At 36.1% G+C, this 24,004-nt stretch overlaps 1 protein-coding gene and 3 pseudogenes across 3 annotated transcripts in view; 1 reads left to right on the forward strand and 3 right to left on the reverse strand.

The window, feature by feature from the left end:
* Positions 1-319: 319 nt before the first annotated feature.
* On the reverse strand, positions 320-2,323 carry LOC148587248 (pheophytinase, chloroplastic-like; annotated as a pseudogene).
* Positions 2,324-5,588: 3,265 nt separating this feature from the next.
* Positions 5,589-24,004, forward strand: part of LOC132174980 (putative disease resistance RPP13-like protein 1) — a 52,390-nt pseudogene continuing 33,974 nt past the window's right edge. Inside the window, exons 1-4 of the transcript XR_015911359.1 lie at positions 5,589-8,645; positions 8,746-9,165; positions 9,379-9,469; positions 9,539-10,330. The product of XR_015911359.1 is annotated as a putative disease resistance RPP13-like protein 1 (transcript). The remainder of the gene's footprint in view (positions 8,646-8,745; positions 9,166-9,378; positions 9,470-9,538; positions 10,331-24,004) is intronic.
* LOC148587249 (pheophytinase, chloroplastic-like) lies at positions 12,890-23,137 on the reverse strand. Its single transcript, XM_088512898.1, has 4 exons — positions 23,031-23,137; positions 13,862-14,052; positions 13,602-13,758; positions 12,890-13,251 (listed from the first exon to the last, which is right to left on the reverse strand). Exons 1-4 carry the CDS (start codon positions 23,121-23,123, stop codon positions 13,012-13,014), a joined length of 681 nt encoding a protein of 226 aa, XP_088369024.1. The 5' UTR covers positions 23,124-23,137; the 3' UTR covers positions 12,890-13,011.
* On the reverse strand, positions 13,964-18,680 carry LOC148587250 (pheophytinase, chloroplastic-like; annotated as a pseudogene). Its single transcript, XR_015911360.1, has 2 exons — positions 15,405-18,680; positions 13,964-14,629 (listed from the first exon to the last, which is right to left on the reverse strand). The product of XR_015911360.1 is annotated as a pheophytinase, chloroplastic-like (transcript).

Here is a 24,004-nt window from a genome sequence, read left to right on the forward strand (position 1 = left end):
ACCACACTTTATAGTTGTGTTGATCAGAGAGAAAATAAGAGAGAGAGATATAGACTTCAATCGGATACAAGCTGGCAGCTGCAAATATATGTCGTCAACTGCTGCAGAAATATTTCTCTCTTTGGCTGCATTGTATTTGGTTACAAAAATATCTATCTCCAGGCTTTGTGGAAGGAAGTTTTGGACATAAAGTAAGTATTGGATTCAAATAATATGAATGATAAATTGATTGATTCCTTTAATACAATAATATATGAAAAATATGGTACATTTTCAGAATTACTATGCTTTGGACGAAGGCAACATTGGTATACCCGTATCAAGATTTGAAATATAAATTACCAAAGTGAGACTTGATTAAAGATCTTATTATGTTCCGAAGTGAGAAGTTGGATCCAAAGAAACGCTCCCTCACTAATTTGCTTGATCCATCTCTCACAAATTCCAAGTCCTTGGCAATACTGTACTGGATACTTTATTCATCATCAAGCAGAGGTAATGCAACCGAGCCCTGAGTCTCTAGATTTTCGATCCACCCGCGTAATAAATAATTCTCAACCTGTAAGACAAGTACAGTCACTAATCTAAATACCCAATAAAAAAGAAAAGGATATAAAGTTAACCAAAATAAAGACAAATTATGGCATTCACAAGAAATTAAACCCAATTGAAACCTTCTCGATACATGTTGACTGTTAATTTAACCAACCTTTGTCCTATAAGATTCTTCTTTCTATATGAAGTGCAAAATTCGGACTCTTGCTTTTACTCACACTTAGAGACGTCGGTCATGCTGAAAGTATTTTCCTTTTTATGGTAGAAACAGTCAAACAAGTTGAAAATGTCCTATTCCCTTATCAGCTAAAAGGAAAGACACTCCTTAATTAATCAATAACTAGCTACATACCTCAGGAACTTCATCATGAGGGCAGTGACCTGCCAGGCTGATCTCATAATACGGAGCTTCCGGTACCTGGCGTTTCACCTGAACGCCCCAAATGGGTTTCACCCAGGGGTCCTCTTTTCCATACATGAGGCAGATTAGTACATTGTTCATTTGACATCTACAAATAAAAATGAACTGCAAATCCATAATTTGGACCAAAAAAAAAGGAAATAAGGCACAATAAATATTTGTAGCAATTAGGACTTCTGCACTATCCACCTAGATAAAGCGTCCCTAAAAGATAATTGTCTCTAAGGAGCAAATATAATTGGGACAAATGATGAAGCGGTAGCTGGATGCTGTGTTGTCACAAGTATACGAGAAAACACTTTGTCAACATTCAATGAATGATCTGCGTAAACTTGCTTCAATACATATGCAATACTTGTAGGATCACTTATTTTCTGCCAACTGAAATCACATGATAAAATTTGAAGTTACTTTTAGTCAATAGACATTGGATATGTAGAAGAGTATTTGAAGCACTTTTTCTTCTCAGAACTGAAGGTCCTAAACAATGTCTAGAATGTCCTAACAGTTCAATCTCAAAATCATTTCAACATATAAATTCTAAATTTCCAAGTTCCAAGCCTTAAACTTCAACTTTTATGAAGATTGTATATAATAGGATCCATTCACTTGGATGAATGTTTACATGATCTTAGATGTGATGCCATAGTAGTTTACACCCTGACTAGGCTATGGAGAAACATATAAACAAAAATGGACACCAACTGATCTATATGAGCACTTAGACTTACATGAATTCTGTGAGCTTTCTCATACTGGAAGGCAGAGGAAATGTTCCAGCCCATGGAAATACTTTTGCTAGTATAGGAGATCTTATGGGGTTAGGTAGAAATCCCCAAAAAGGGGTTGCATTAAGCAATGTAACACCTTTCACCAAATGAGGGTTGCGTGCTGCAAAATATAGAGCCACGAATCCCCCTAGTGAGTTCCCAACAATATACACTGGTTCGCCAATGACCTGAAACAAAATTGATTGATTTAATCTCTTTGTTTATAAACTAACTTATGCTATCAATAGTTTTTGCAAAGATTTCAGTACACAATGAGGAAGAATGAATAACATTGTTTTAATCCATGCTCTGATTGTGCCCAAGAGGGATATCAATGTGTGAGGTGCATGATTTTGAATGCAATGCAAACTTCATTGATTAAAGTGGAAAAGCTAAATATAGCCAGACCAATGTGCAAAAAAAGGACTTGGCACCTCAGCAACTTGAAGTAAGAAGTTGAGATCCACAAATTTAAAATGCAGACCAAACTAACCACAGCTATAAGATGGATTTACAGCCACTCCCAAGTTTGAAATCACACATTATATACCTGACAATAAACAACGGTATGAACCATGGTGACCTAAACCAACAAAAATTAGTATTATATAAACTCTATCATGAATTGAAGGTGCTATTTAGGCCACATAAATTGGAAACATGCATCAAATTCAAACCAACTTAATTGCATCTCCAAATAAACTTTGTTTAGTGCTTACTGAAGCAGAGTGACAGAGAGCAAACTTCACCATTCAATTCACCAGGCAGTTTAGAAATTACAACCTTAGTTGCTGACACCCCCTTTCTGATCTATCACTTGCATCCCCTTCCCCACCAATCACATAACCATTATAGCCTCCACTCAAGATCTTTGAATCAACATTTTTGAAGCCTTTAAGGATATTTAATGATCTAAACCTGCCCTGGTGGCTGGGTTTCTTTATTATAGACTGATATAGATTGTGAAATCTCAAATACCCATCTCTGGAGTCAATTTTAGTGCACCAAAATATATGTTTTGTAAAGGTGAGCCTTGATTGATGCAAATTAGAGCTTTTCAGAACCAATTCCAATCTTAATTTTACAACATGGGAGCAGGGTGCACAATTGTATGACAGAATTTCCATAGCCAGAAATTTTTTTGATGTAATCCATATTAAATGGTGACTTGAGCCAAATATATGCTATAACCACAAAAATATGTGAAATTATCCTTGTACAGCATAAGACAGTAAATAAAAAAAGTCTGCTCAACAATTTGCTCAATAATTGCTTTTATAAATTTTGATTCAATTAATAAATGAATGGCAGCAAACACAAAATTAAATGCAATTATTAAATGAGTGATTCTTGTATAAATTAGCGGAGACATTGATATTTTTTTAATAGTTTAGAGAGCACATTGATATAATTAATATGTTTTAGGGTTATGGACAATAATATGATAGTTTAAGCGAGTTTACGTACGTATTTTTTCCTAATTTATTGGTACTACATATATTTCTATGCATCTATCAACCTTAATCACATAAAACCAACTAAAACTAAACAACGATTTATAGGTCCTCAAGGTTGTGTTTTCATGAAAGCAAAAACAAAAGCAATATGCTTTATTGGTTGCACTAGACCTTTGTAAATGAGATGAACAGTTCGTGTATGTATGTATGTATGGTAAAAAAGCTATTGATGTTTAGCAGTATTCGATCTGTATATTAGCTAGGACTTGGATTGTATTTCACATTCTTTATCAGAAAACACATGTTCTCAAGATAATCGATCTTAATTCACTTGGATTATTGTGCAATTATTATAATCCATGTAACAGCTGTCCATGGATGGCATGATAAACTTTCTTTTACAGTCTGGATTAATTAAGGACAACATATTCAAACCAATTAGGCTGTCATATTTGCCAGAGATTCCAGAGTTCATTGACTAACTGCATGTGCTAACAACAGATCCATCTATTGTTTATTTTCCCCACAATACTTTGCATCTTCCTGCATGTGCCGTTGGATTAGAACGATAGAATTGTCGAGGCTTAATGGGAATACCAATTTATTTTACCAGATTTCCTCGTAAAAGGAAATGTAACACGAGACAGCATTGAGATACGTGGTTATTTTATTGAATGTCTACCTCGGCAGCTGTAATATGTATTGAGGTAATCTTTTGTACTACAATGAGTAGCTTAACTAATGTGTTTTTACGTTTCTTAATTTGCTTATAGAAAATGCAAATTGTTTTCTATTTTAAATTGAGGGTGCGTTTAAGCCTGCGATTTTGTAAGAATAATTTGTATTTTTAAAAGATATCACAAAACATAAAATACTTGTAAAAAGCACAAAACATGGAAATTGAGAAATATATATCCCAGCAAGAACGCCACAAACTTCCTCGAAGCATGCAGTTTTGAATTCACTTTTGAGATTCCAATCACTTGTGCATTTGCATCGTTTCCTGATTTATTCATTAATTTCTACCTAGAAAAACCATGAAAGCTGCAGAGTTGTTTGTTTCTTCTTTTTTCCTGGTAATTAATGGTGTTTGGCTACTTTGAAGGAGGCCAACAATGGTGGACTCTTGCTACTCCATGATTTAGTATGAAAGGAATCAAAGAAAAAGCAAAATAGAAAGCTCACCTACACTTGCATTATTTGACAAATAAGGAGAGAAGACTTGTAAATGACTAAAACAAAGTATTTATATCCCCCACCAATGTACCTCTCCAACAGCTGTATTGTAAGTTGTAACCCCTCTGCACCAAAAATTACATAAAGAAATGACGGTGCCATCAATCATTTCATACAATGAAATGGTTAATGGTTTACATATAACAAAAATATCAACATTGCCAGGCCCTCTAGAGTTAAATGTTTTTGTTCTGTCAATTAATTTCATACAAAGTAGAAAATGGGAAAATGAAATGGCTTTGAAATTGAAAATTATTGGAAGAACAAGCCAAACAGAGGGTTTAGCCGTTTGAGAATGATAATAAAATCCAATGATTATGAGCTTAATTTGAAGCTAATTAATTGTATCAAATTGCGAAGATTGTTGCAAACACAGTTCATAATAAGGACTATTTCTTAATTAATATTTACTCACCAAATCAATAAAAAATAATATAAATTTTCTCTTCTTCCATATTATTTGCTACACTATTTCTTAATTAATTTGGCTCAAGTCTTGGTAAAAGCCCACATTTGGGTGGGTGGGTTGTTGTGAAATCATAATCTATAACAAATATAATATGATAGTAATAAGTAATAAGCAAGTTGGTCTTAAAACTATTGAATACTAATCAGCAATTTGCTCTTTATTTATTTATTGTATCTGCCGAATAAACAACCCAATTAAAATGGTGGTAGGCACGTCGGCTGTCGGCTGTCGGCCATCGCCCTTAAACTATTGCCCGGAAAAAGTAATAATAATAGTGAATGATAAGAACGATTCATTATTTTAAGATTGTTGAAGAAGAAGCCAAACACATCCTCAAAAACCTGGTTATTTTAAGATTGTGAACCATTCATTATTGGCAAATGGAGACCGAGATTTATTATTTATTATACAAATCACATCCTCCAAAGAACACTAATCCTTAATTTGGGTGAAGTCTTCTTCGCAACGTCGACATTTTGGTTTGGTGAAAGTGGGAGATAATATAATATAATAAAATAAAATATGAAAATTGAGAAGATCCCAAACAGCCCCTACTTCCTCAAAGCAATAACAAGTTTTGAGAGTACTGCCCGAGCTTTCATGCACACAAGATTGATTCCAATCTCTTAATTTGCATCGTTTGCTCTTTCATTGCTTCCTTCCTTCCTAGCAAGAAAACCATGACAGAGTTCTTTCTTTCCAAAGTGGGAGAGTTCGCTCTCACTAAATTATTTGAGTCGCTGTATGATCGATTGGCGGTTCCCAAGTTTTGGGACTTCATAGGCGGAGAGGAAAAGGGAATTCAAGCAAACCTGGACAAGTGGAGACAAAAGCTGCAAGATATTCAGAACATGCTTGATGATGCGGAGGAGAAGCAATATTCTGACAAGGCTGTGAAGCAGTGGCTGGATGATCTCAAACACTTGGTTTACGATGTGGATGACATAGTAGATGAGCTTGCCACTAAAGCATCCACGGCTGCTGAAAATCAGGCTCGCCCAAGTAAGTTACGCAAACTCAACATCGTAGGTGCTTCGTCTAGTACTCATAAGATTGATAGTACGCTGCTGTCAAAGATAACGAAGCTTACGGATCGATTCAATGGAATTGTGACACAGAAAGATAAACTGAATTTGAAGGAAACTGCTGATGGGAGGTCACATGGGAAAACAGAAGTACGGGCAACAACTTCTTTACTGACTGAACCTGAACATCATGTTTATGGCAGGGACAAAGATAAAAAGGCTATACTTGAATTGTTGGTGGGTGAAAAATATTGTAGTGATGCTCAAGTCTCTGTGATTCCTATACTTGGTATGGGGGGTATAGGAAAGACAACTCTTGCCCAGCTGGTGTATAATGATGAAGCAGTACAAAACTCTTTTGATTTGAAAGCATGGGCTTGTGTTTCTCAAGACTTTAATCATGTTAGGGTGACAAAAGCAATTCTAAAGTCCGTCATCTGTGCAGGCCGTGGCGACACTGATCTAAATTTGTTGCAACCACTAAACGGGATGAACGACGACAATGATCTCGGGTTGCTGCAAGAAACACTTCAGAAAAAACTGCAAGGCAAGAAGTTTCTAGTCGTTCTGGATGATCTTTGGAATGATGATGATAATGATTGGAGTACTCTACGTGCTCCTTTTCTAGTTGGGGCTCCGGGAAGTAAGATTGTCATCACAACTCGCATTGAAAGAGTTTCATCAATGGCGACTATCATTCAACCCTACCGTTTGGAAGTGTTGTCAAATGATGATTGTTTCTCTGTGTTTGCTCAAAATGCATTGGGGGCAAGCAACTTCAATGAACATCCCGACCTTCAAGATATTGGCGAAAAAATCGTTGAAAGGTGTAAAGGCTTGCCTTTGGCAGCGAGGACTCTCGGAGGCCTCTTGCGCACTAAAAAGAAGGAACGTAATGAGTGGAAAGCTGTACTTAAGAGCAAGATATGGGATATACCAAAGGCAAGAAGTGGAATTGTTCCAGCTCTTATGTTGAGCTACCACCATCTCCCTTCACATTTGAAAAGGTGTTTTATGTATTGTTCAATACTCCCAGAGGACTATGAATTTGAAGAGCAGCAGTTGGTTCTGTTGTGGATGGCAGAATGTCTAATTCAACAACCAGAAGGGGATAAGCAAATGGAAGATCTAGGTAGCGAGTATTTTAAAGATTTGTTGTCAAGGTCCTTTTTCCAACAATCAAGCACAAATAGATTCCAATATGAGAAACCACGATTTGTGATGCATGACCTCATCAACAATTTGGCCCAAAGGGTTGCAGGAGATATATGCTTCAGGATGGAGGATAAAATTAGGGGTGGTAACCCTGAAAAGGTTCGACACTCTTCTTACTTGATTGGCCATGTCGATATTGCTAAAATGTTTGAGCCTTTTTTTGAATTCAAATTTCTACGTACCTTCCTCCCTCTTTCACATCTTTGGAATGGTGATTGGACTCACAATTTTTTGGCTCGTTATTTGACTCGTAATGTTTCTCATGAATTGCTGGTGAAATTACCATGTTTAAGAGCGCTCTCTTTAAGTGGGTACTGCATAGTTGAGTTACCAGATTCGATTGGCGATTTGAAGTATCTACGGTACCTTGACCTTTCTTACACTAAGATTAGAGGTTTGCCTAAATCAACAACCACTCTAACCAACTTGCAGACAATGATTCTGGAGAAATGTTCTTATCTAAAGAAATTGCCTTTAAATTTGTGCAACCTTGTCAACTTGCGTCACCTCAACATTCTCAAATCAAATAAGCTGGAAGCAATGCCTCCTCAAATAGGTAAATTAACTCATCTCCAAACATTGTCTAATCTAATTGTGGGAAAAGGCAGTTGCTTCTCGTTGAGAGAGCTAGGTTCATTGTTGCATCTTCGAGGGACACTCATCATCTCACAATTGGAGAATGCCATTGAACCCACATATGCAAGGGACGCTAAGTTAATTGAAAAGCCCAATCTTACTGTGTTGTGCTTGGAATGGAGTAACAAATTGGATGAGTCACTCGACAGAACAAGTGAATTTGAGATACTTAACATGCTACAACCTCACAAGGCTTTGAAAGAGCTCACTATCAGGTGTTATGGTGGTGTGGAATTTCCGACTTGGTTAAGAGGTCATTCATTTTCTCATATGGTGCTTTTAAGGATTGAAAATTGTAAAAAGTGCAAGTCATTGCCACCAATGGGCCAACTACCATCACTCAAACAACTTTTCATTGAAGGCATGGGGAGGGTGAAGAATGTTGGTGATGAGTTTTTTGGAAAAGGTTCCTTACAACCTTTTAGATTGTTGGAGACTTTGAGTTTCAAGGATATGGAGGAATGGAAGAACTGGAGTCCTAATGGAGAGTTCCCACACCTGCATGAGCTTTCTATTAGAAACTGCCCCAAGTTGTCAGGGAAGTTACCTAACCACCTTCCTTTACTCAAAAAGCTTTTTGTAGATAAATGTGAGCGATTGGTGGTTTCTATTTCAAACTTTCCTGAGCTTTGCAGACTAGAAATTGGAGGATCCGAAGGGGTGATGCATGAAAATAAGGTTGTCTTCAACTCACTAAATTCCAAGTCTTTTTCAACAATTTCAGAATTCAAATCTCCAATAGAAGGGCTTATTATTGAAGGACTAACACATGTAGAATATCTAAATATTAAAAATTGCGAGAAGCTGACACCTTTTTGGTCAAATCATGCGGGATTATTACAATCCCTCCCATGTCTTCGTGTTCTGAAGATTTGCAATGATTATGGTATGAATATTCAAATCTCCCATGTTTTGTTTTCAATGTACTCCCTAATGTTTCAAAAATTTGTAATTAATAAAGTTCATATTTTCAAAAATTTTCATGTTCTGAAGATTCAAATCTCCCATGTCTTTGGCAGAAGAAGAAATAAAGCAACCAAAACAGGGTATGCCATCCACCCACAATGGCATGGAATCTTTACCCAAAGAAATCATGTACAACAACACGTGTCTTGAGCATATTGAGATTGGTGGATGTGATTCGTTGACGCGCATTGCAAGAGGCCAGCTACCTCCAACACTTAAGCGGCTAGAGATACGTAATTGTGAGAATATGCTAATTTTGCTTGATGAGGATGATACCAACAGTACTTGTAGTAACAGCTCATCTGTTCTTGAGTACTTGGAAATTTTTGAATGTCCATCCCTCGAATTCTTAACATCTAGCGTAGAATTACCGGCAACACTTAAACACCTCTATATTGAAAATTGTGGAAAGCTGGTGTCAATAGTGGAAAGTAAAGAATTGCCTGCAACACTTCAACACCTTAGAATTTGGAATTGTGGGCAGCTGGAGTCAATAGCGAAAAGTGAAAAATTGCCTACAACACTTCAACACCTTTCAATTCAGGGATGTGGACAGCTGGAGTCAATAGCGAAAAGTGAAGAATTGCCTGCAACACTTCAACACCTTGAGGTTAGTGGTTGTTCAAAGCTAGAGTCAATAGCGAAGAGCTTCCATCACAACTCGTCTCTTGAAAAGATTAAAATTTGGAGTTGTAAAAACCTTAAATCCTTACCCACGGGCATACACACCCTCAGCCATCTAGACACGATTGATATTTATAATTGTCCAACTCTTGTTTCCTTCCCAGACGGAGGGTTGCTCCCTAGCAACCTTAGAGAGTTAAGGATTTTTGGTATGGCCCTACCTAAGTGCATTCACAACATCACCTCACTTCAAAATTTATACATTTGGAGGAGTCCAAGTGTGGTATCATCCTTTCCGGATGAGGGTTTTCCCGCCAACCTAACATCACTTACAATCTGGTATTGCAACTTCACTGAGGCCTTGCTTGAATGGGGGCTGCACAGGCTTACCTCTCTTCAACATCTTTCTATTACAGGTGAATGTCCGAATGTGGAGTCCTTTCCAGAGAAGATGCTGCCCGCGTCTCTTACTACCCTCACCATCTCAAGCTTCCCCAATCTGAGATACCTGTCTTCCCTTCGAGACCACGCCTCTCTTCAACAACTGAATATCCAAGAGTGTGAAAATCTCACATCCTTTCCAGAGGATGGCTTGCCTCCCTCACTCCAGAAACTCACCATCGGAAGCTTCCCCAATCTGAAAAATCTGCATTCCCTTCGAAACCTCACCTCTCTTGAAAACCTGGATATCACCAAGTGTAAAAATCTCACATCCTTTCCAGTGGATGGCCTGCCTCCCTCACTCCAGCAACTCAGTATTACACATTGTCCTCTACTGGGAGAACACTGCAAGAAAGATCAAGGACGAGAGTGGTCCAAGATAGCCCACATCCCTTGCGTTCATATTGATTATAGGTTCGTGTTTGACTTGGAAGAGAAGGATTAGGGAGGTCTATCGTCAATTGACCCGCAGATTTTACTTAATGTAAGACAACTATTGAGAAACAAATCCAAAGGTGAGTTTATTTGCACATTACTTTTCTGCTTCCATTGGGGAACGCTCAGTGCTTCCTCCTGCAAGTAATTTTGGTTTCTGATTTTCTTTCACATTCTTCATCTTCTTTGGAAGATTTTTAAATAATTTGCATTTATTCTTATTTCTCTCATTTCTTTTGGGGTTCAACAGAGCCGTGGGCGGGTCCACTATGCAAGTCTTCACCATGAGCCACACATCAGGCTGTTCAAGAGGCCTCTAAACTGTTAGTAGCAGGAGGAGAACATGCATCATCCCCCACAAATATACTTGTAATCTCTCCAACTAGAGTTCATATTTTCCTAAGAAACAATCTGGATGTTTTGGAACTTGGGTTTGTATATTGGTTAATTTTCCTGTTCGGAAATTTTATGCTTGTCATTGGCATTGCGTTGATATAAAAGGCTCTTTTGTTTTTGTCTGAATGTTTGCGTTGGAGAGATCTTGTGGCTCCAATTTCTTAATGTTCTTGTTGGGTTCACATAAACGCACAACAGGTGTTTGTTGAATTGCCTCACCGACCAAGCAGAGAGTGAAAGCCTCCGAACATTGAATTTTTTCATTACTATGAGTGCCTTTGTTGGCTTGACAAAAGGGAAGAAACCTGTAAGTTCAACACTGCCAGCCTAAACACCAATTTCTCCAATGATTTGGCATCACACCCTTGTAGTTGGAACCCAAAGTGTTCAATGAAGAAAATGTTGGTCCTGAAAAGGATATTGATGGTAATATTTTGCTCCTTCGTTTTCTATGGTTTATTCATTGATTTAAAAAAAGGGGGAATTAACTTTATTGCATTGAAGGAACCATGCTGATCTAGTTACATTTCTCTCAGCGTCTTTCAAGCAAAATAGGTATGGAGAAGAGGAGGGATTATCTTTATGCAGTATTCCCAGGAACAAACTGATCCAGATTATGAATATAAAGAGGTATGTCTTACTGCTCCTGCAATTTTATAATTTATTGGGATGTTGTGTATCCAGATAGACAAATTCCTTTTTATAAGTGATCGAAAGTATAATTATTATTATTGTTAAAGATAACATTCCAACCAAACATGCTAACCAACCAATTCAGTTTCAACCAGAAGGAGACTTCCCCAATCACCCTCACTTTCACGGCACTTCTTCTACACTCAGCAGCCCACACAAGGCCAGCCTCTCAACTCTCAATGCAAGCTGATTGCTGGTTCCCAAGACAAGATGAAGGCCGCCATTTGTCAAGGATTCCTGCATGTCAGATGTCCATGTTTTCTGCTGGCTTTCATCTCAGCTCAGCACACAATTGTCCAGCTTCCATGCTCCTTGTTTTCCTCTTAGTTTTCTGTTATGTAATTTAATATGTTCATTGTTTTCTGTTATGTATTTCAGTCTTCTTTTCTCTTGTAAAAACACACGAGCCCTTTGGCTATATATATATACATGGTACTGCACTGTTATTGGTTATGTAACCAAAACAGTTTTCCTCTAATCTTTCAATTATATGTTATATTCTCATTTGACCAGAGAGTAGTTTGAGTATATGTTTATTCTCATATACCATGGTTGTGCCCCTTTGCGCCTTTAATGAGATTGCATATGCTAGATGATCAAGATTTCTTTTAATATATTAGATGTCATTTGTTAAGAAAATGCTATGATAATGAAATGGACAATCTATATTCCAATATTTAGAGGTGTGCAACTCTGCTTTGCAGTTTCGGTTGCTTTTTGTTTTTTCTTTGCTCATTTTTGGTTCTTTTTCTCTTTAAAGTTTTCCTTGCAACCAAAGGAGGCACTTATGAACACAAAAATGCTTTACATTTTCCTGGTGAATTATTTTTTGTTAGTGGGTTTGCAATGTTTTTCTGCATAAGTATAGCATATAATATATAATCAGATAAACAATGGGCTTACAAGTAGAATTCCCCACTCAAATAAGCACCCTGCATGCTGAGTTCATAGAACAGATTAGGATCAACCCTAATTGTATAACTTGAATGTGACTCAATTTACATTGTTGAATCTATTTGCTACTATTCTTAGATCTTCGGCAATTATCCATTACTGAAATTGCCATTCAGTAAGTAATTCAAGAAAATTCTTGGCGCATATAACATTCATTATAATTAATTTTCAACACAATTCTCTCACCAAATGTACAACTTCAAAGAAATGCCCATGGGCTTCCCTCCAAACAAAAAGCTCCCTTCTTTTTCTCTGTTGCCTACTAATGCCAATAGATAGGTTACCCTTGTCTACAAGAAACCTGAATTTCATTTGGTTCTCCTCTTTTCCCCCCTTTTTTTTTTCCGGTGTCTAAACCTCATGGGGTTGGACCATAACAACATGGATTTAGGTCCTTTGCAAACCACACTTTATAGTTGTATTGATCAGAGACAAAATAGGAGAGAGAGATATAGACTTCAATTGGATACAAGCTGGCAGCTGCAGATATGTGTCATCAACTACTGCAGAAATATCTCTTTGGCTGCATTGTATTTGGTTACAAAAATAGCTATCTCCAGACTTTGAGGAAGGAAGTTTTGGACAGAAAGTAAGTATTGGATTCAAATAATATGAATGATAAATTGATTGATTCCTTTAATACAACAATATATGAAAAATATGGTACATTTTTCAGAATTACTATGCTTTGGACAAAGGCAACATTGGTGGACCCATATCAAGATTTGAAATATGAATTACCAAAGTGAGATTTGATTAAAGATCTTATCATGTTCCAAAGTGAGAAGCTGGATCCAAAGAAATGCACCCTCACTGATTTGCTTGATCCATCTCTCACAAATTCCAAGTCCTTGGCAAAATTGTACTTGATACTTTCTTCATCATCAAGTAGAGGTAATGCAACCGAGCCCTGCGTCTCTCGGTTTTTGATCCACCTGCGTAATAAATAATTCACAACCTGCATGACAAGTACAGTTACTAATCAAAACACCCAATAAAAAGGAAAATGATATAAAGTTAAGCAAAATAAAAACAAATTATGGCATTCGCAAGAAATTAAACCCAATTGAAACTTTCTCAATACAAGTTGATTGTTAATTTAATCAACCTTTGTCCTGTAAGATTCTTCTTTCCATATGAAGTGCAAAATTCACTCTTGCTTTTACTCACACATAGAGACACCGGTCATGCTAAAAGTATTTTCCTTTTTATGGCAGAAAAAGTCATGCAAACAAGTTGAAAATGTCCTATTCCCTTATCTATTGGAATGAAAAACACTCCTTAATTAATCAGTAACAAGCTACATACCTCAGGAACTTCATCATGAGGGCAGTGACCTGCCGGGCTGATCTCATAATACGGAGCTTCCGGTACCTGGAGTTTCACCTGAACGCCCCAAACGGGTTTGACCCAGGGGTCTTCTTTTCCATACATGAGGCAGATTGGTACATTGTTCATTTGACATCTACAAATAAAAATGAGCTGCAAATCCATAATTTGGGCCAAAAAAAAGAAGGAAAAAAGGCACAATAAATATTTGTAGCAATTAGGACTTATGCACTATCCACCTAGATAAAGCATCCCTAAAAGATAATTGTCCCTGAGGAGCAAACATAATCGAGGCAAATGATGCAGTGGCAGCTGGATGCCGTGTTGTCTCAAGTATACAAGAAAACACTTTGTCAACATTCGTTGAATGATCTGCGTAAGCTTGCTTCAGTACCTCTGCGATACTTGTAGGATCACTTATTTTCTCCCACTAAAATCACATGATAAAATTTGAAGTTACTTTTAGTCAATAGACATTGGATATGTAGAAGAGTATTTGAAGCACTTTTTTTTCTCAGAACTGAAGGACCTAAACAATGTCTAGAATGTCCTGACAGTTCAATCTCGAAATGATTTAAACATATAAATTCTAAGTTTCCAAGTTCCAAGCCTTAAACTTCAACTTTTATGAAGATTGTCTATAATAGGATCCATTCACTTGGATGAATGTTTACATAATCTTAAAGGTGATGCCATAGTAGTTTACACCCTGACTAGGCAACGGAGAAACATATAAACAAAAATGGACACCAACTGATCTATATGACCACTTAAACTTACATCAATTCTGTGAGCTTTCTCACACTAGAAGGCAGAGGAAATGTTCCAGCCTATGGAAATACTTTTGCTAGTCTAGGAGATCTTATGGGGTTAGGTAGAAATCCCCAGAAAGGGGTTGCATTAAGCAATGTAACACCTTTCACCAAATGAGGGTTGCGTGCTGCAAAATATAGAGCCACGAATCCCCCTATTGAGTTCCCAACAATATACACTGGTTTGCCAATGACCTGAAACAAAAATGATTGATTTAATCTCTTTGTATATAAACTAACTTATGCTATCATTAATCTGAAACTAAACTAACTTATGCTATCAATATTTTTTGCAAAAATATCAGTACACAATGAGGAAGAATGAATAACATTGTTTTAATCCATGCTCTGATTGTGCCCAAGAGGGATATCAATGTGTGAGATGCATGATTTTAAATGCAATGCAAACTTCCTTGATTAAAGTGGAAAAGCTAAATCTAGCTAGACCAATGTCCAAAAAAAGGAATTGGCACCTCAGCAACTTGAAATAAGAAGTTGAGATCCACAAATTTAAAATGCAGACCAAACTAACCACAGCTATAAGATGGATTTACAGCCACTCCCAAGTTTGAAATCACACATTATATACCTGACAATATACAATGGAATGAACCATGATGAACTAAACCAACAAAATTTAGTATTATATAAAGTCTCTCATGAATTGAAGATGTTATTTAGGCCACTTACATTGGAAACATGCATCAAAGTGAAACCAACTTAATTGCATCTCCAAATAAACTTTGTTTAGTGCTTACTGAAGCAAAGTGACAGAAAGGAAACTTGGAGCAAGGAAACACATAAGGAGGAATCCGTTCAAGAGGTCGCATCACATTATACATGCCAACTTAATTGGATAAGCAGTCACAATAGATATAAGTATTTAATTAAAAGGAGTATGTCAAAAATAATTGCTATGCATTACCGCTGCAGAATAGAAATACAGGAATATTGCAGCACTAGTGGGTACCTGCTCTATGAAATATTGAACTTATGTCGCCATAAATCAATAGAGTAAACAAGATCACTTGCCCATGGTTCAGTTTCATCTCCAAAGCCCCAGGCATAATCCTTCCTCACTGATGTATCTCCTTCACTCAAACGGGGAGTAGGATCTTCTAATGGCAATGACATGCCTTGCCCAAGAAAATCAATTGCCCAAACCCTAAAATCACGTCCTAAATCCTTCAGTTGTTTCCAATAATGAAACGAACCAACACCAAATCCAGGAAGAAAGAGCACTGGCGCGGAATTCACATTTTCACACCCTGCTTTCTCATAATGTACATTGAATTTGGGCTTCCATTCCCAAAAACAGCTACTAACTGGGGCACCAACTTCACCATTTGATTCATCTGGCAGTTCAGGAATTACAACCTTAGTTGCTGACTCCCCCCTTTCTGATATATCACTTGCATCCCCTTCCCCACCAATCACATAACCATTCTAGCCTCCACTCAAGATCTTGGAATCAACATTTTTGAAGCCTTTAAGGATATTTAATGATCTTAACCTGCCCTGGTGGCTGGGTTTCTTTATTATAGACTGATCTAAATTGTTTTCATTGTTTTCTTTACCTACCCTGGTGGCTGTTATGTAATTAAATATGCTCATTGTTTTCTGTTATATATTTCAGTCCTCTCTTCTCTTGTAAAAACACACGAGCATACATGTTATTGGTTATGTAACCAAAACAGTTTTCCTCTAATCTTTCCATTATATGTTTATTCTCATTTGTAAAGAAAATGCTATGATATTGAAATGGACAATCTATTTTTCAATATTTAGAGGTGTGCAACTCTGCTTTGCAGTTTCGGTTCCTTTTGTTTTTTCTTTGCTCCTTTATGGTTCTTTTGATCTTTAAATTTTTTCCTTGCAACCAAAGGATGCACTGATGAACACAAAAATGCTTTACAATTTACTGGTGAATTATTTTTTGTTAGTGGGTTTGCAATGTTTCTCTGCATAAGTATACCATGTAGTATATAATCAAATAAACAATGGGCTTACATGTAGAATTCCCCACTCCAATCACCAGAAATTTACCATATAAACTTTATTTTTAAGGCACCCTGCCTGTTGAGTTCATAGAACAGATTAGAATGGACCAATCCTAACTGTCTAACTCGAATGTACATGACTTCACGTTACATGGAAATCCAAACCTCATGGGGTTGGACCATGACAACCCGGATTGAGGTCCTCTACAAACCACACTTTATAGCTGTATTGATCTGATACAAAATAGGAGAGAGATATAGACTTCAACCGGATACAAGCTGACAGCTACAGATATATGTCGTCAACTGCTGCAAGGCTACATTGTATTTAGTTACAAAAATAGCCATCTCCAGACTTTGAGGAAGGAAGTTTTGGATAGAAAGTAAGTATTAGGTTCCTAATAATATGAATGATAAAATGATTGATTCCTTTCATAAAACAATAAATGAAAAATATGGTACATTTTTTCAGAATTACTATGCTTTGGACAAAGGCAGCATTGGTATGTATACTCATATCAAGATTTGAAATATGAATTATCAAAGTTAGATTTGATTAAAGATGTTATCATCTTCCAAAGTGAGAAGATGGATCCGAAAAAGCGCACCCTCATTGATTTGCTAGATCCATCTCTCACAAATTCCAAGTCCCTTCCAATTCTTTGTTGGATGAAGACTTAAAACTTACATGAATTCTGTGAGCTTTCTCATACTGGAAGGCAGAGGAAATGTTGCAGCCCATGGAAATAATTTTGCTAGTGTAGATCTTATGGGGTTAGGTAGAAATCCCCAGAAAGTGTTGTGTGTAGATTAATAGAGTACTTCCATGGAAGAAACACTTGGCCAATTGGCTCTTAGATGTAAGTTTTTAAAAAGTTTTAACAAGTAGCTAAGAAAAGATTAAAAAAAAAATCTGTTCTCCTAAATATTTATGGTATTATATATCAAGATTTCTTTTCTCCTAATTAAGTGGTTTATTTTGTATACTTTCTGTGTATTGAGGTTGGGCCTCGTTGCACTTTTAATGAAATTGCATTTAAGATTTTTTTTAGATTATTTGATGTCATTTGTTAAGAAAACGCTATGCATTCAAGAATTAATTCAAGGAAATTCTTGGTGCTTATAACATTCTTTATAATTAACTTTTGATTTATTCATGGTAAGGAGAAGAAAAAGGACTATCCAGTCCAACCCTAGCATCTGTCAATTATCTCCAATAACAAACTGGCGGTGGAAATTATGAATATAAAGAGGTACGGCTTAGTACTCATGCAATTGATATTTATGAATATAGAGAGGTACGGTTGATAAGTTGTTTACTGTCTTTCCTAAAGTTTCATGGCCATTTTGGCTAGCAAGTAGGAAACATATGCATATATAAAATCATCGAGATTTCTCTTCAAAACAGGAAACATATATATACTTATGCTTATATAATGAAACATTTCATGGACTTAAACATTCAGGTGGGATCTGCCAACGCTTTGTCAACAGTTTTTCTTTTGCAAACCACACTTTATAGCTGTATTGATCTGAGTAGACAGACTCCTGTGCAGAAAATAGGAGAGATAAGATAGACTTCAACGGATACAAGCTGCAGAAAATATTTCTCTTTGGCTGCATTGTATTTTGTTGCACTACTTTTTTCTTTTTTATCCGTGACAAAAATAGTCATCTCCAGGCTTTGAGGAAGTTTTAGACAGAAAGTAAGTATTGGATTCCAAATAATATGAATGATAAATTGATTGATTCCTTTAATAGAACCTCAATAGAAAATTGTAAAAACATTGCAAGATTTAAAATATTTGAGGAAACAATAGACTAATTAGTTCGAGGGAGATAAATTTTTGGATTTGGCTTAGGTTCTAATGACCTAAAGAAAACACTAGCCACATCTGTGTTATTACTCTAAAAAGATTAGTCAATTTAAAACTTCCCTAAAATCACTTATAAAATCCTAGTTTTATTGGACTGTTTGAGATTGCGGTTTTAATAAGTGCGACTTTAATAATTATGTTTTTAAAAATTGGAAAAAAATATAAAATAGTCCCCCAAACTACCGGCCATTTGCAATATAGCCCTCCAATGTTCAAAATGCACTAAAGTAGCCCCAAAACTACCAAATTATATAAAAAAGGGCCACTTATTTGACTTCAGTGACTAAATTTTTTTTTTTTTGGAATATCTCAAGAACTAGGGGTGTAAACGAGCTGAGCTTAAGCGAGCTTCCCTTGTTCAGGCTTGGCTCATTTAAATTTTACTCGAGCTCGAGCTCGAGTTAATAATAAGTTGAGCCGAGCCAGCTCGAGCTGGCTCTTATATTTAATGTTTTTGTTTTAAAATTTTTTTTTAACTTCAAGTACTCTTAAACGGCTTAAGAAATTAGTTTGCATATGAGTATTTACTTAGCCTGGCTAGTCAAGTATGGAACCTGAGTCAATACAGTAAGGCATTTGGTTTCAAAGAGAGAGGATATGCATCATTTTATAGATAAGCAAACTTGGGGATTGATGTTTTCTTAACAATGTGGGACAAGTTAACAGGTTGCATTCAGACTACATTGGGACAACGTCCCCTACAAAAAAATATTTTTTTAACGTCTCTCTCTCAATCCCCCTCACCAGTCACAACAGATCTTTCACCTGAACTCTCATTTCCCACTCACTCACTCTCGCTCACCAGACAGGTAGTAATAGTGTTTGGGTCTGTTTGATTCTTCAATAGTTTATGCCTTTCGCAATCTCCTTCAATAGTTTCTGTTTGATTCTTCTTCCTTTCGTTTGGATCTGCTCTAATTGAATCGAGGTCTTTTTAATGATTGCTCTCTCGCTCTTTGATCACGAAGGGTCTAGAATTTTTCATTCTCTAACGCTTAAATATAAATGTAATTTTAAGGTTTTAATAATTATGAGATTTATAATTAATTATGTATTACTTAGTTTATATATATATATATATATATATATATATATATATATACACGAGCTTATACAAGCTATTCACGAGCTAAGCCACTCAAGCCGAGCTTGCCTCATTTAATATTCGAACCAGGATTTGTGTTCATGAAGCGCTTCATTTAATATTCGAGTCAAGCACAAGCCGAGCTTATGCGAGCCGAGCTCGAGCTTGCTCGCGAGACGCTTCGCTCACTTAACAGCCCTATCAAAAACCATAAATTTGATTTTACTTTAATATGACATGGTTTCACTCTGAACGGGTCTTGCATTTTACTTTAATACGACATGAAGCAATTTGATTAATTAGGCTAACTACAGTGACTAATTATTTATTATTTATTCCAAAAAACTTCTTTTTTTTTTAATTTTATTTTTTATTCACCCATTGGTTTTCTTGTTTTTTTAAAAAAATTGTTTGGTTTTTTTTTTTACAATTATTTTATTATTTTATTTGTTAAAAGAATAGGGGTATTATAGGAATATAAAAAAATTAGAGGCCTTTTTGATATAATTTGGTACAAGAGATAGCTCAATCGGTTGAAAACCATATCTAATAAAACAGAGGTCATTAATTCGAATCTCTCATTTCCCCTCTTTGGTACACAAAACTTGATTAATATATATATATGTCAAGCAGAAATCTAGGGTGCACACAAGTCCATAAAATTATTCAGGTTGCACATACTAGTTTAAAGTTAATGTGAGGTATACATCACAGATAACCATTAAACATTGTGTTGTTTCTGCATACAAAAGTTCATTTTTCTTTCATTCTCTCATTATTGAGTATAAAGGAGTTGGTACATTTCAATGGTCATGGCCATTTCTCTGTTTTGATACCAATGACATCAAATAAATATACAACAATTTTGGGCTACTGACTGTCAATCATATGTCCAAGTATGACCGTTCCAATGTATACAACATATTTGTTTTGCTCAATTTATCCAAATTACAAGTTATTAAGAATGGCATTTACTAATCAGTAAGGGTTCAATGGCCAATCAATTTCTAGGTGGCAGCAATCAAATAAACCATTAACTCTCTTTAGAGCTGCTTGCCTATGTTGCAATAACAGATGTGAGGTCTCATCTAAATGCTTTGGCACGTCTTCATTTTCCTTTTTTCGGGGCAATTTTCTTGAAAAACTTTTCCATTTTGATTCAAACTTACAAGCTACACATACAATAAAAAAATAAAATTAAAATTAAAAAAAAAAAAAAAAAAAAATCAATCTCAACAACCTCCAACCAAGATGTATTGTCGATCAAACATTTAGCAAAATCTCAAGTAGAAACATGATAAGATAGCAAAAATACAAAAGTTTATTCGCAAGATCTTATATACAAATATGATACTTATGTTTACATACAATAGTGACACAGAGTATCTCATCATCTCCAATTGATGTACAAGTGAGACGATCCAAGTTTGGCCTCCAACTTAATTGTTCTAAATAAAGCCGATTGTAAAATTGGACAATATGCTCCCTTATTTTTCTAGACTTTAAGGACAACAATCCATTAACTAAAGAATCCACCGTATTGTTTCTTCTATTGGAATTTGCCACCATATGGAAAATTTTATTGTTCTTATCTCCCTCTCTCAACCATAGAGCCCTTAAATCCCTAGAAATTTTTTTCTCCACCTTTTAGCATCAAATAAGGGTCTTCCCTCCGCAATAATATTAAGGTCACAGATTCCAAACAAAAGATCCTTTTTCTGCTTTCCAACATTACCAAAAACCTCTTCGTTCCATTTTTTCAGATCCATTTTCAAGGCTCTCAACTTGAGAGCCAGAATAAAACTAGGGGAACCCTGAAAACTATATAAACATTCACCACTTTTTCACATGTTCCACAAATCTCTCTGACTTCAACCAAATGTTCTCAAACTTAAAATATCATCTGCTCCTAACTGCAACGCCACAATCAAGCACCACAAGGAAGTGGTCCAAAAAGATTCTAGGAATCTCCTTAGAGAAACATTAGGAGACTGAGCTTCCCAATTAGGCAATAGGAGAAACCTATCAATTATGGTCTTATGGTCTAAGATGGCAAATCTCGATTATTGAACCATGTGAAATTCCCACCAACAACAGGGATATCTGTTACACCATGATAAAAAAGGAATTCAAAAAAATCCAGCATAGATGGGGACTATCAGTTGTCGCCTGATCTCTCAAACATTAAAATCACCACCAATACACCATGGCATCTCCCACCAACTAATTAGTTCAACTAATTCATCCCATAGCCATTTCCTATCATTATTGTCATTTTGACCATAAACACCTACAAAAGCCCACTTAAAATTATCACTGACACTTTTATAAAAACTTGCAACTGTATTAGTCCCCACAAACTCCTCAATCCTTTCCACAAGCCGCCTATCCTACATTAAGAAAATCCCTTTGAAAGCCCCTATCAATCCCAAATAACACCAATCCACATGATGATATCCTCATAAACTAGCACCACAGCCCTAGAAATAATCGTTATTTTAGTTTCTTGTAAACAAACCATGTCCACCTTCCAATCCCTAAAGAGACCTTTAATCCTCAACCTTTTATCCCTATCCCTATCATCTTTTTCACAATACAGGAAAGAATCTTAGGCTTCATAAATAACAAATATGGGAAACCAGTAAATTCTTCAAAGACCATAATTCAAATATTTCACTTGAATCAACCGAAGAGATATTCAAGTTGTCATCTCCTTCTTGATTACCGGGATTTCCGTGTAATTAATGTTGCTCCTTCCTTCCATATCCGTCCTCCTTCAATGTTTGCTCCTCCATTTTACCCATTCTACCCCTACATGAATACTCAAATTTCTAAAGCTGCCCCTTTTCTACCAAAGATTCAACATACAACCTTCTTCCATGTTCCACCAAGAGGTCCTTATTCGCTGGCAGCGACATCGTACCATTCAACTCATTCGACTTTGGACCATCATACACCTTTGGGGAAACCATACCCCTACTCCCACAAAAATGGCTACCACCTTTCTTAACTCAGCAACAAAATTGCTCCACCCTCTACCTTCTCACCCCTCAAGAACAACAATGAAGCCTCACCGCCCTCCTACTCCATATTCCACCAGCACCATGTATCGCCCATGACTATTTGTGCACCTCTGCGCAATATATTCCCTGCTATCAACCCTTAAAGTCCTATAAAACACCCAAATTATCCCCCTTTAACACCACCTCCACCATAGCCAGCAACCACGCCACACTCGACTTGCTCAAAACCACCGCTTGTGAAACCCCTCTGCCCCTCTCAATAATACGTAAACCCAAATACCCTACTTCTATCTATAGCTCAAAAGTGTTTGTTTCAGCAAAGAAATAACTCACATCACCCATTGCACTCGAACAAAACTAAAACTGAGAAAATGTAGATAACAGTCCTCTACATAGATGCTGGGACGCTCCTCCACACACCGACGTGAGAACAGGCGAGAGAGAGAACTAACATATCGTCCCCCAAAAACATTGAATGCTTTACAACATTCTTGTCAAATTCTATAAATATGAGACAGCATACATAAGCTCACAGGATGTTAGCTACTTGGTGTCTGCAAAGTAAGAAAAGAAAAGTATATAGTCTTTAAACCCAACAGATTAGAAAAATACCTTCACTTTGGTCCTTAAAACCTCGGATAATACATGCACATACCCACGGCCTTCCTGCATGAGAGGCTTTTGCACCACCTTTAAGTTCACCATTATGTTGTCTCAGACTACACAAAAAGTTCCACTTTGTTAAAGTGAATATTAATGGGACTTGTCCAATTATGAAGAATACCAGTTCTTTCTACTCTGGGAACGAAAAGCTGAGTCCAACAGGGAAAAAGTAGTAAATTTAACAAGGAAGAATAAAAACAGTAAGATAAGCCTTAGATACTTAATACTTTTAGGGTAGAAATACTCAAACAATATTAACACTTTCAAAGAAGAAATAAGAAATAAAAGAAAAAAATATATATATATATAGACAAAATTCCAGCTTAGGAGCCAGCATTTTTTTTTAATCCAAACTCAGATTTGACTATTTCTTAGGCCTAATCAACATGCCAACACAAAATATAAATTACCTCAGGTTTTTGAACTATTGAGGATCAATTACAGATAGCATTAATTAGATGGATGAGATTACAATGGAATAACACAAGGAGACATTTCAAGAATCCTTCTTTAATTCAATTTAACACATAGAAACAAGCCCTCATCAGTGAAGTAAATATTAGCTTAGACATAGGATCTTAATCAAATTACAAAACTTGAAAAAAAAAAAAAAAAAAAAAAAAAAAAAAAAAAAAAAAATTCATACAAGGAAACGTTTTGAAATAAACTCTTGGAATAATGAAACCGCCTAAACCTAAACGGTAAACTATTAAACCATATTAAAATATAGGAGAAACACTAAACGGTTAATAGAGAGTCAAGAAGACACTTAAAAATTTTTTAAAAAAAATTAAAACCGGTTATGCTTTTAAAAAGTATGAGTTCAGAACACGTGTCGTAATTCTAGGCTCTCTCTAAGCCAAAACATTAACGGTAAAGCGGATAATCTATAAAGAAAAACAGGAGACAAAATTGAATGCAAG

Source organism: Corylus avellana, chromosome 2 (genome assembly GCF_965113065.1).
Source record: "Corylus avellana chromosome 2, dhCorAvel1.hap1.2, whole genome shotgun sequence".
In the NCBI taxonomy this organism is placed as follows: Eukaryota; Viridiplantae; Streptophyta; class Magnoliopsida; order Fagales; family Betulaceae; genus Corylus; species Corylus avellana.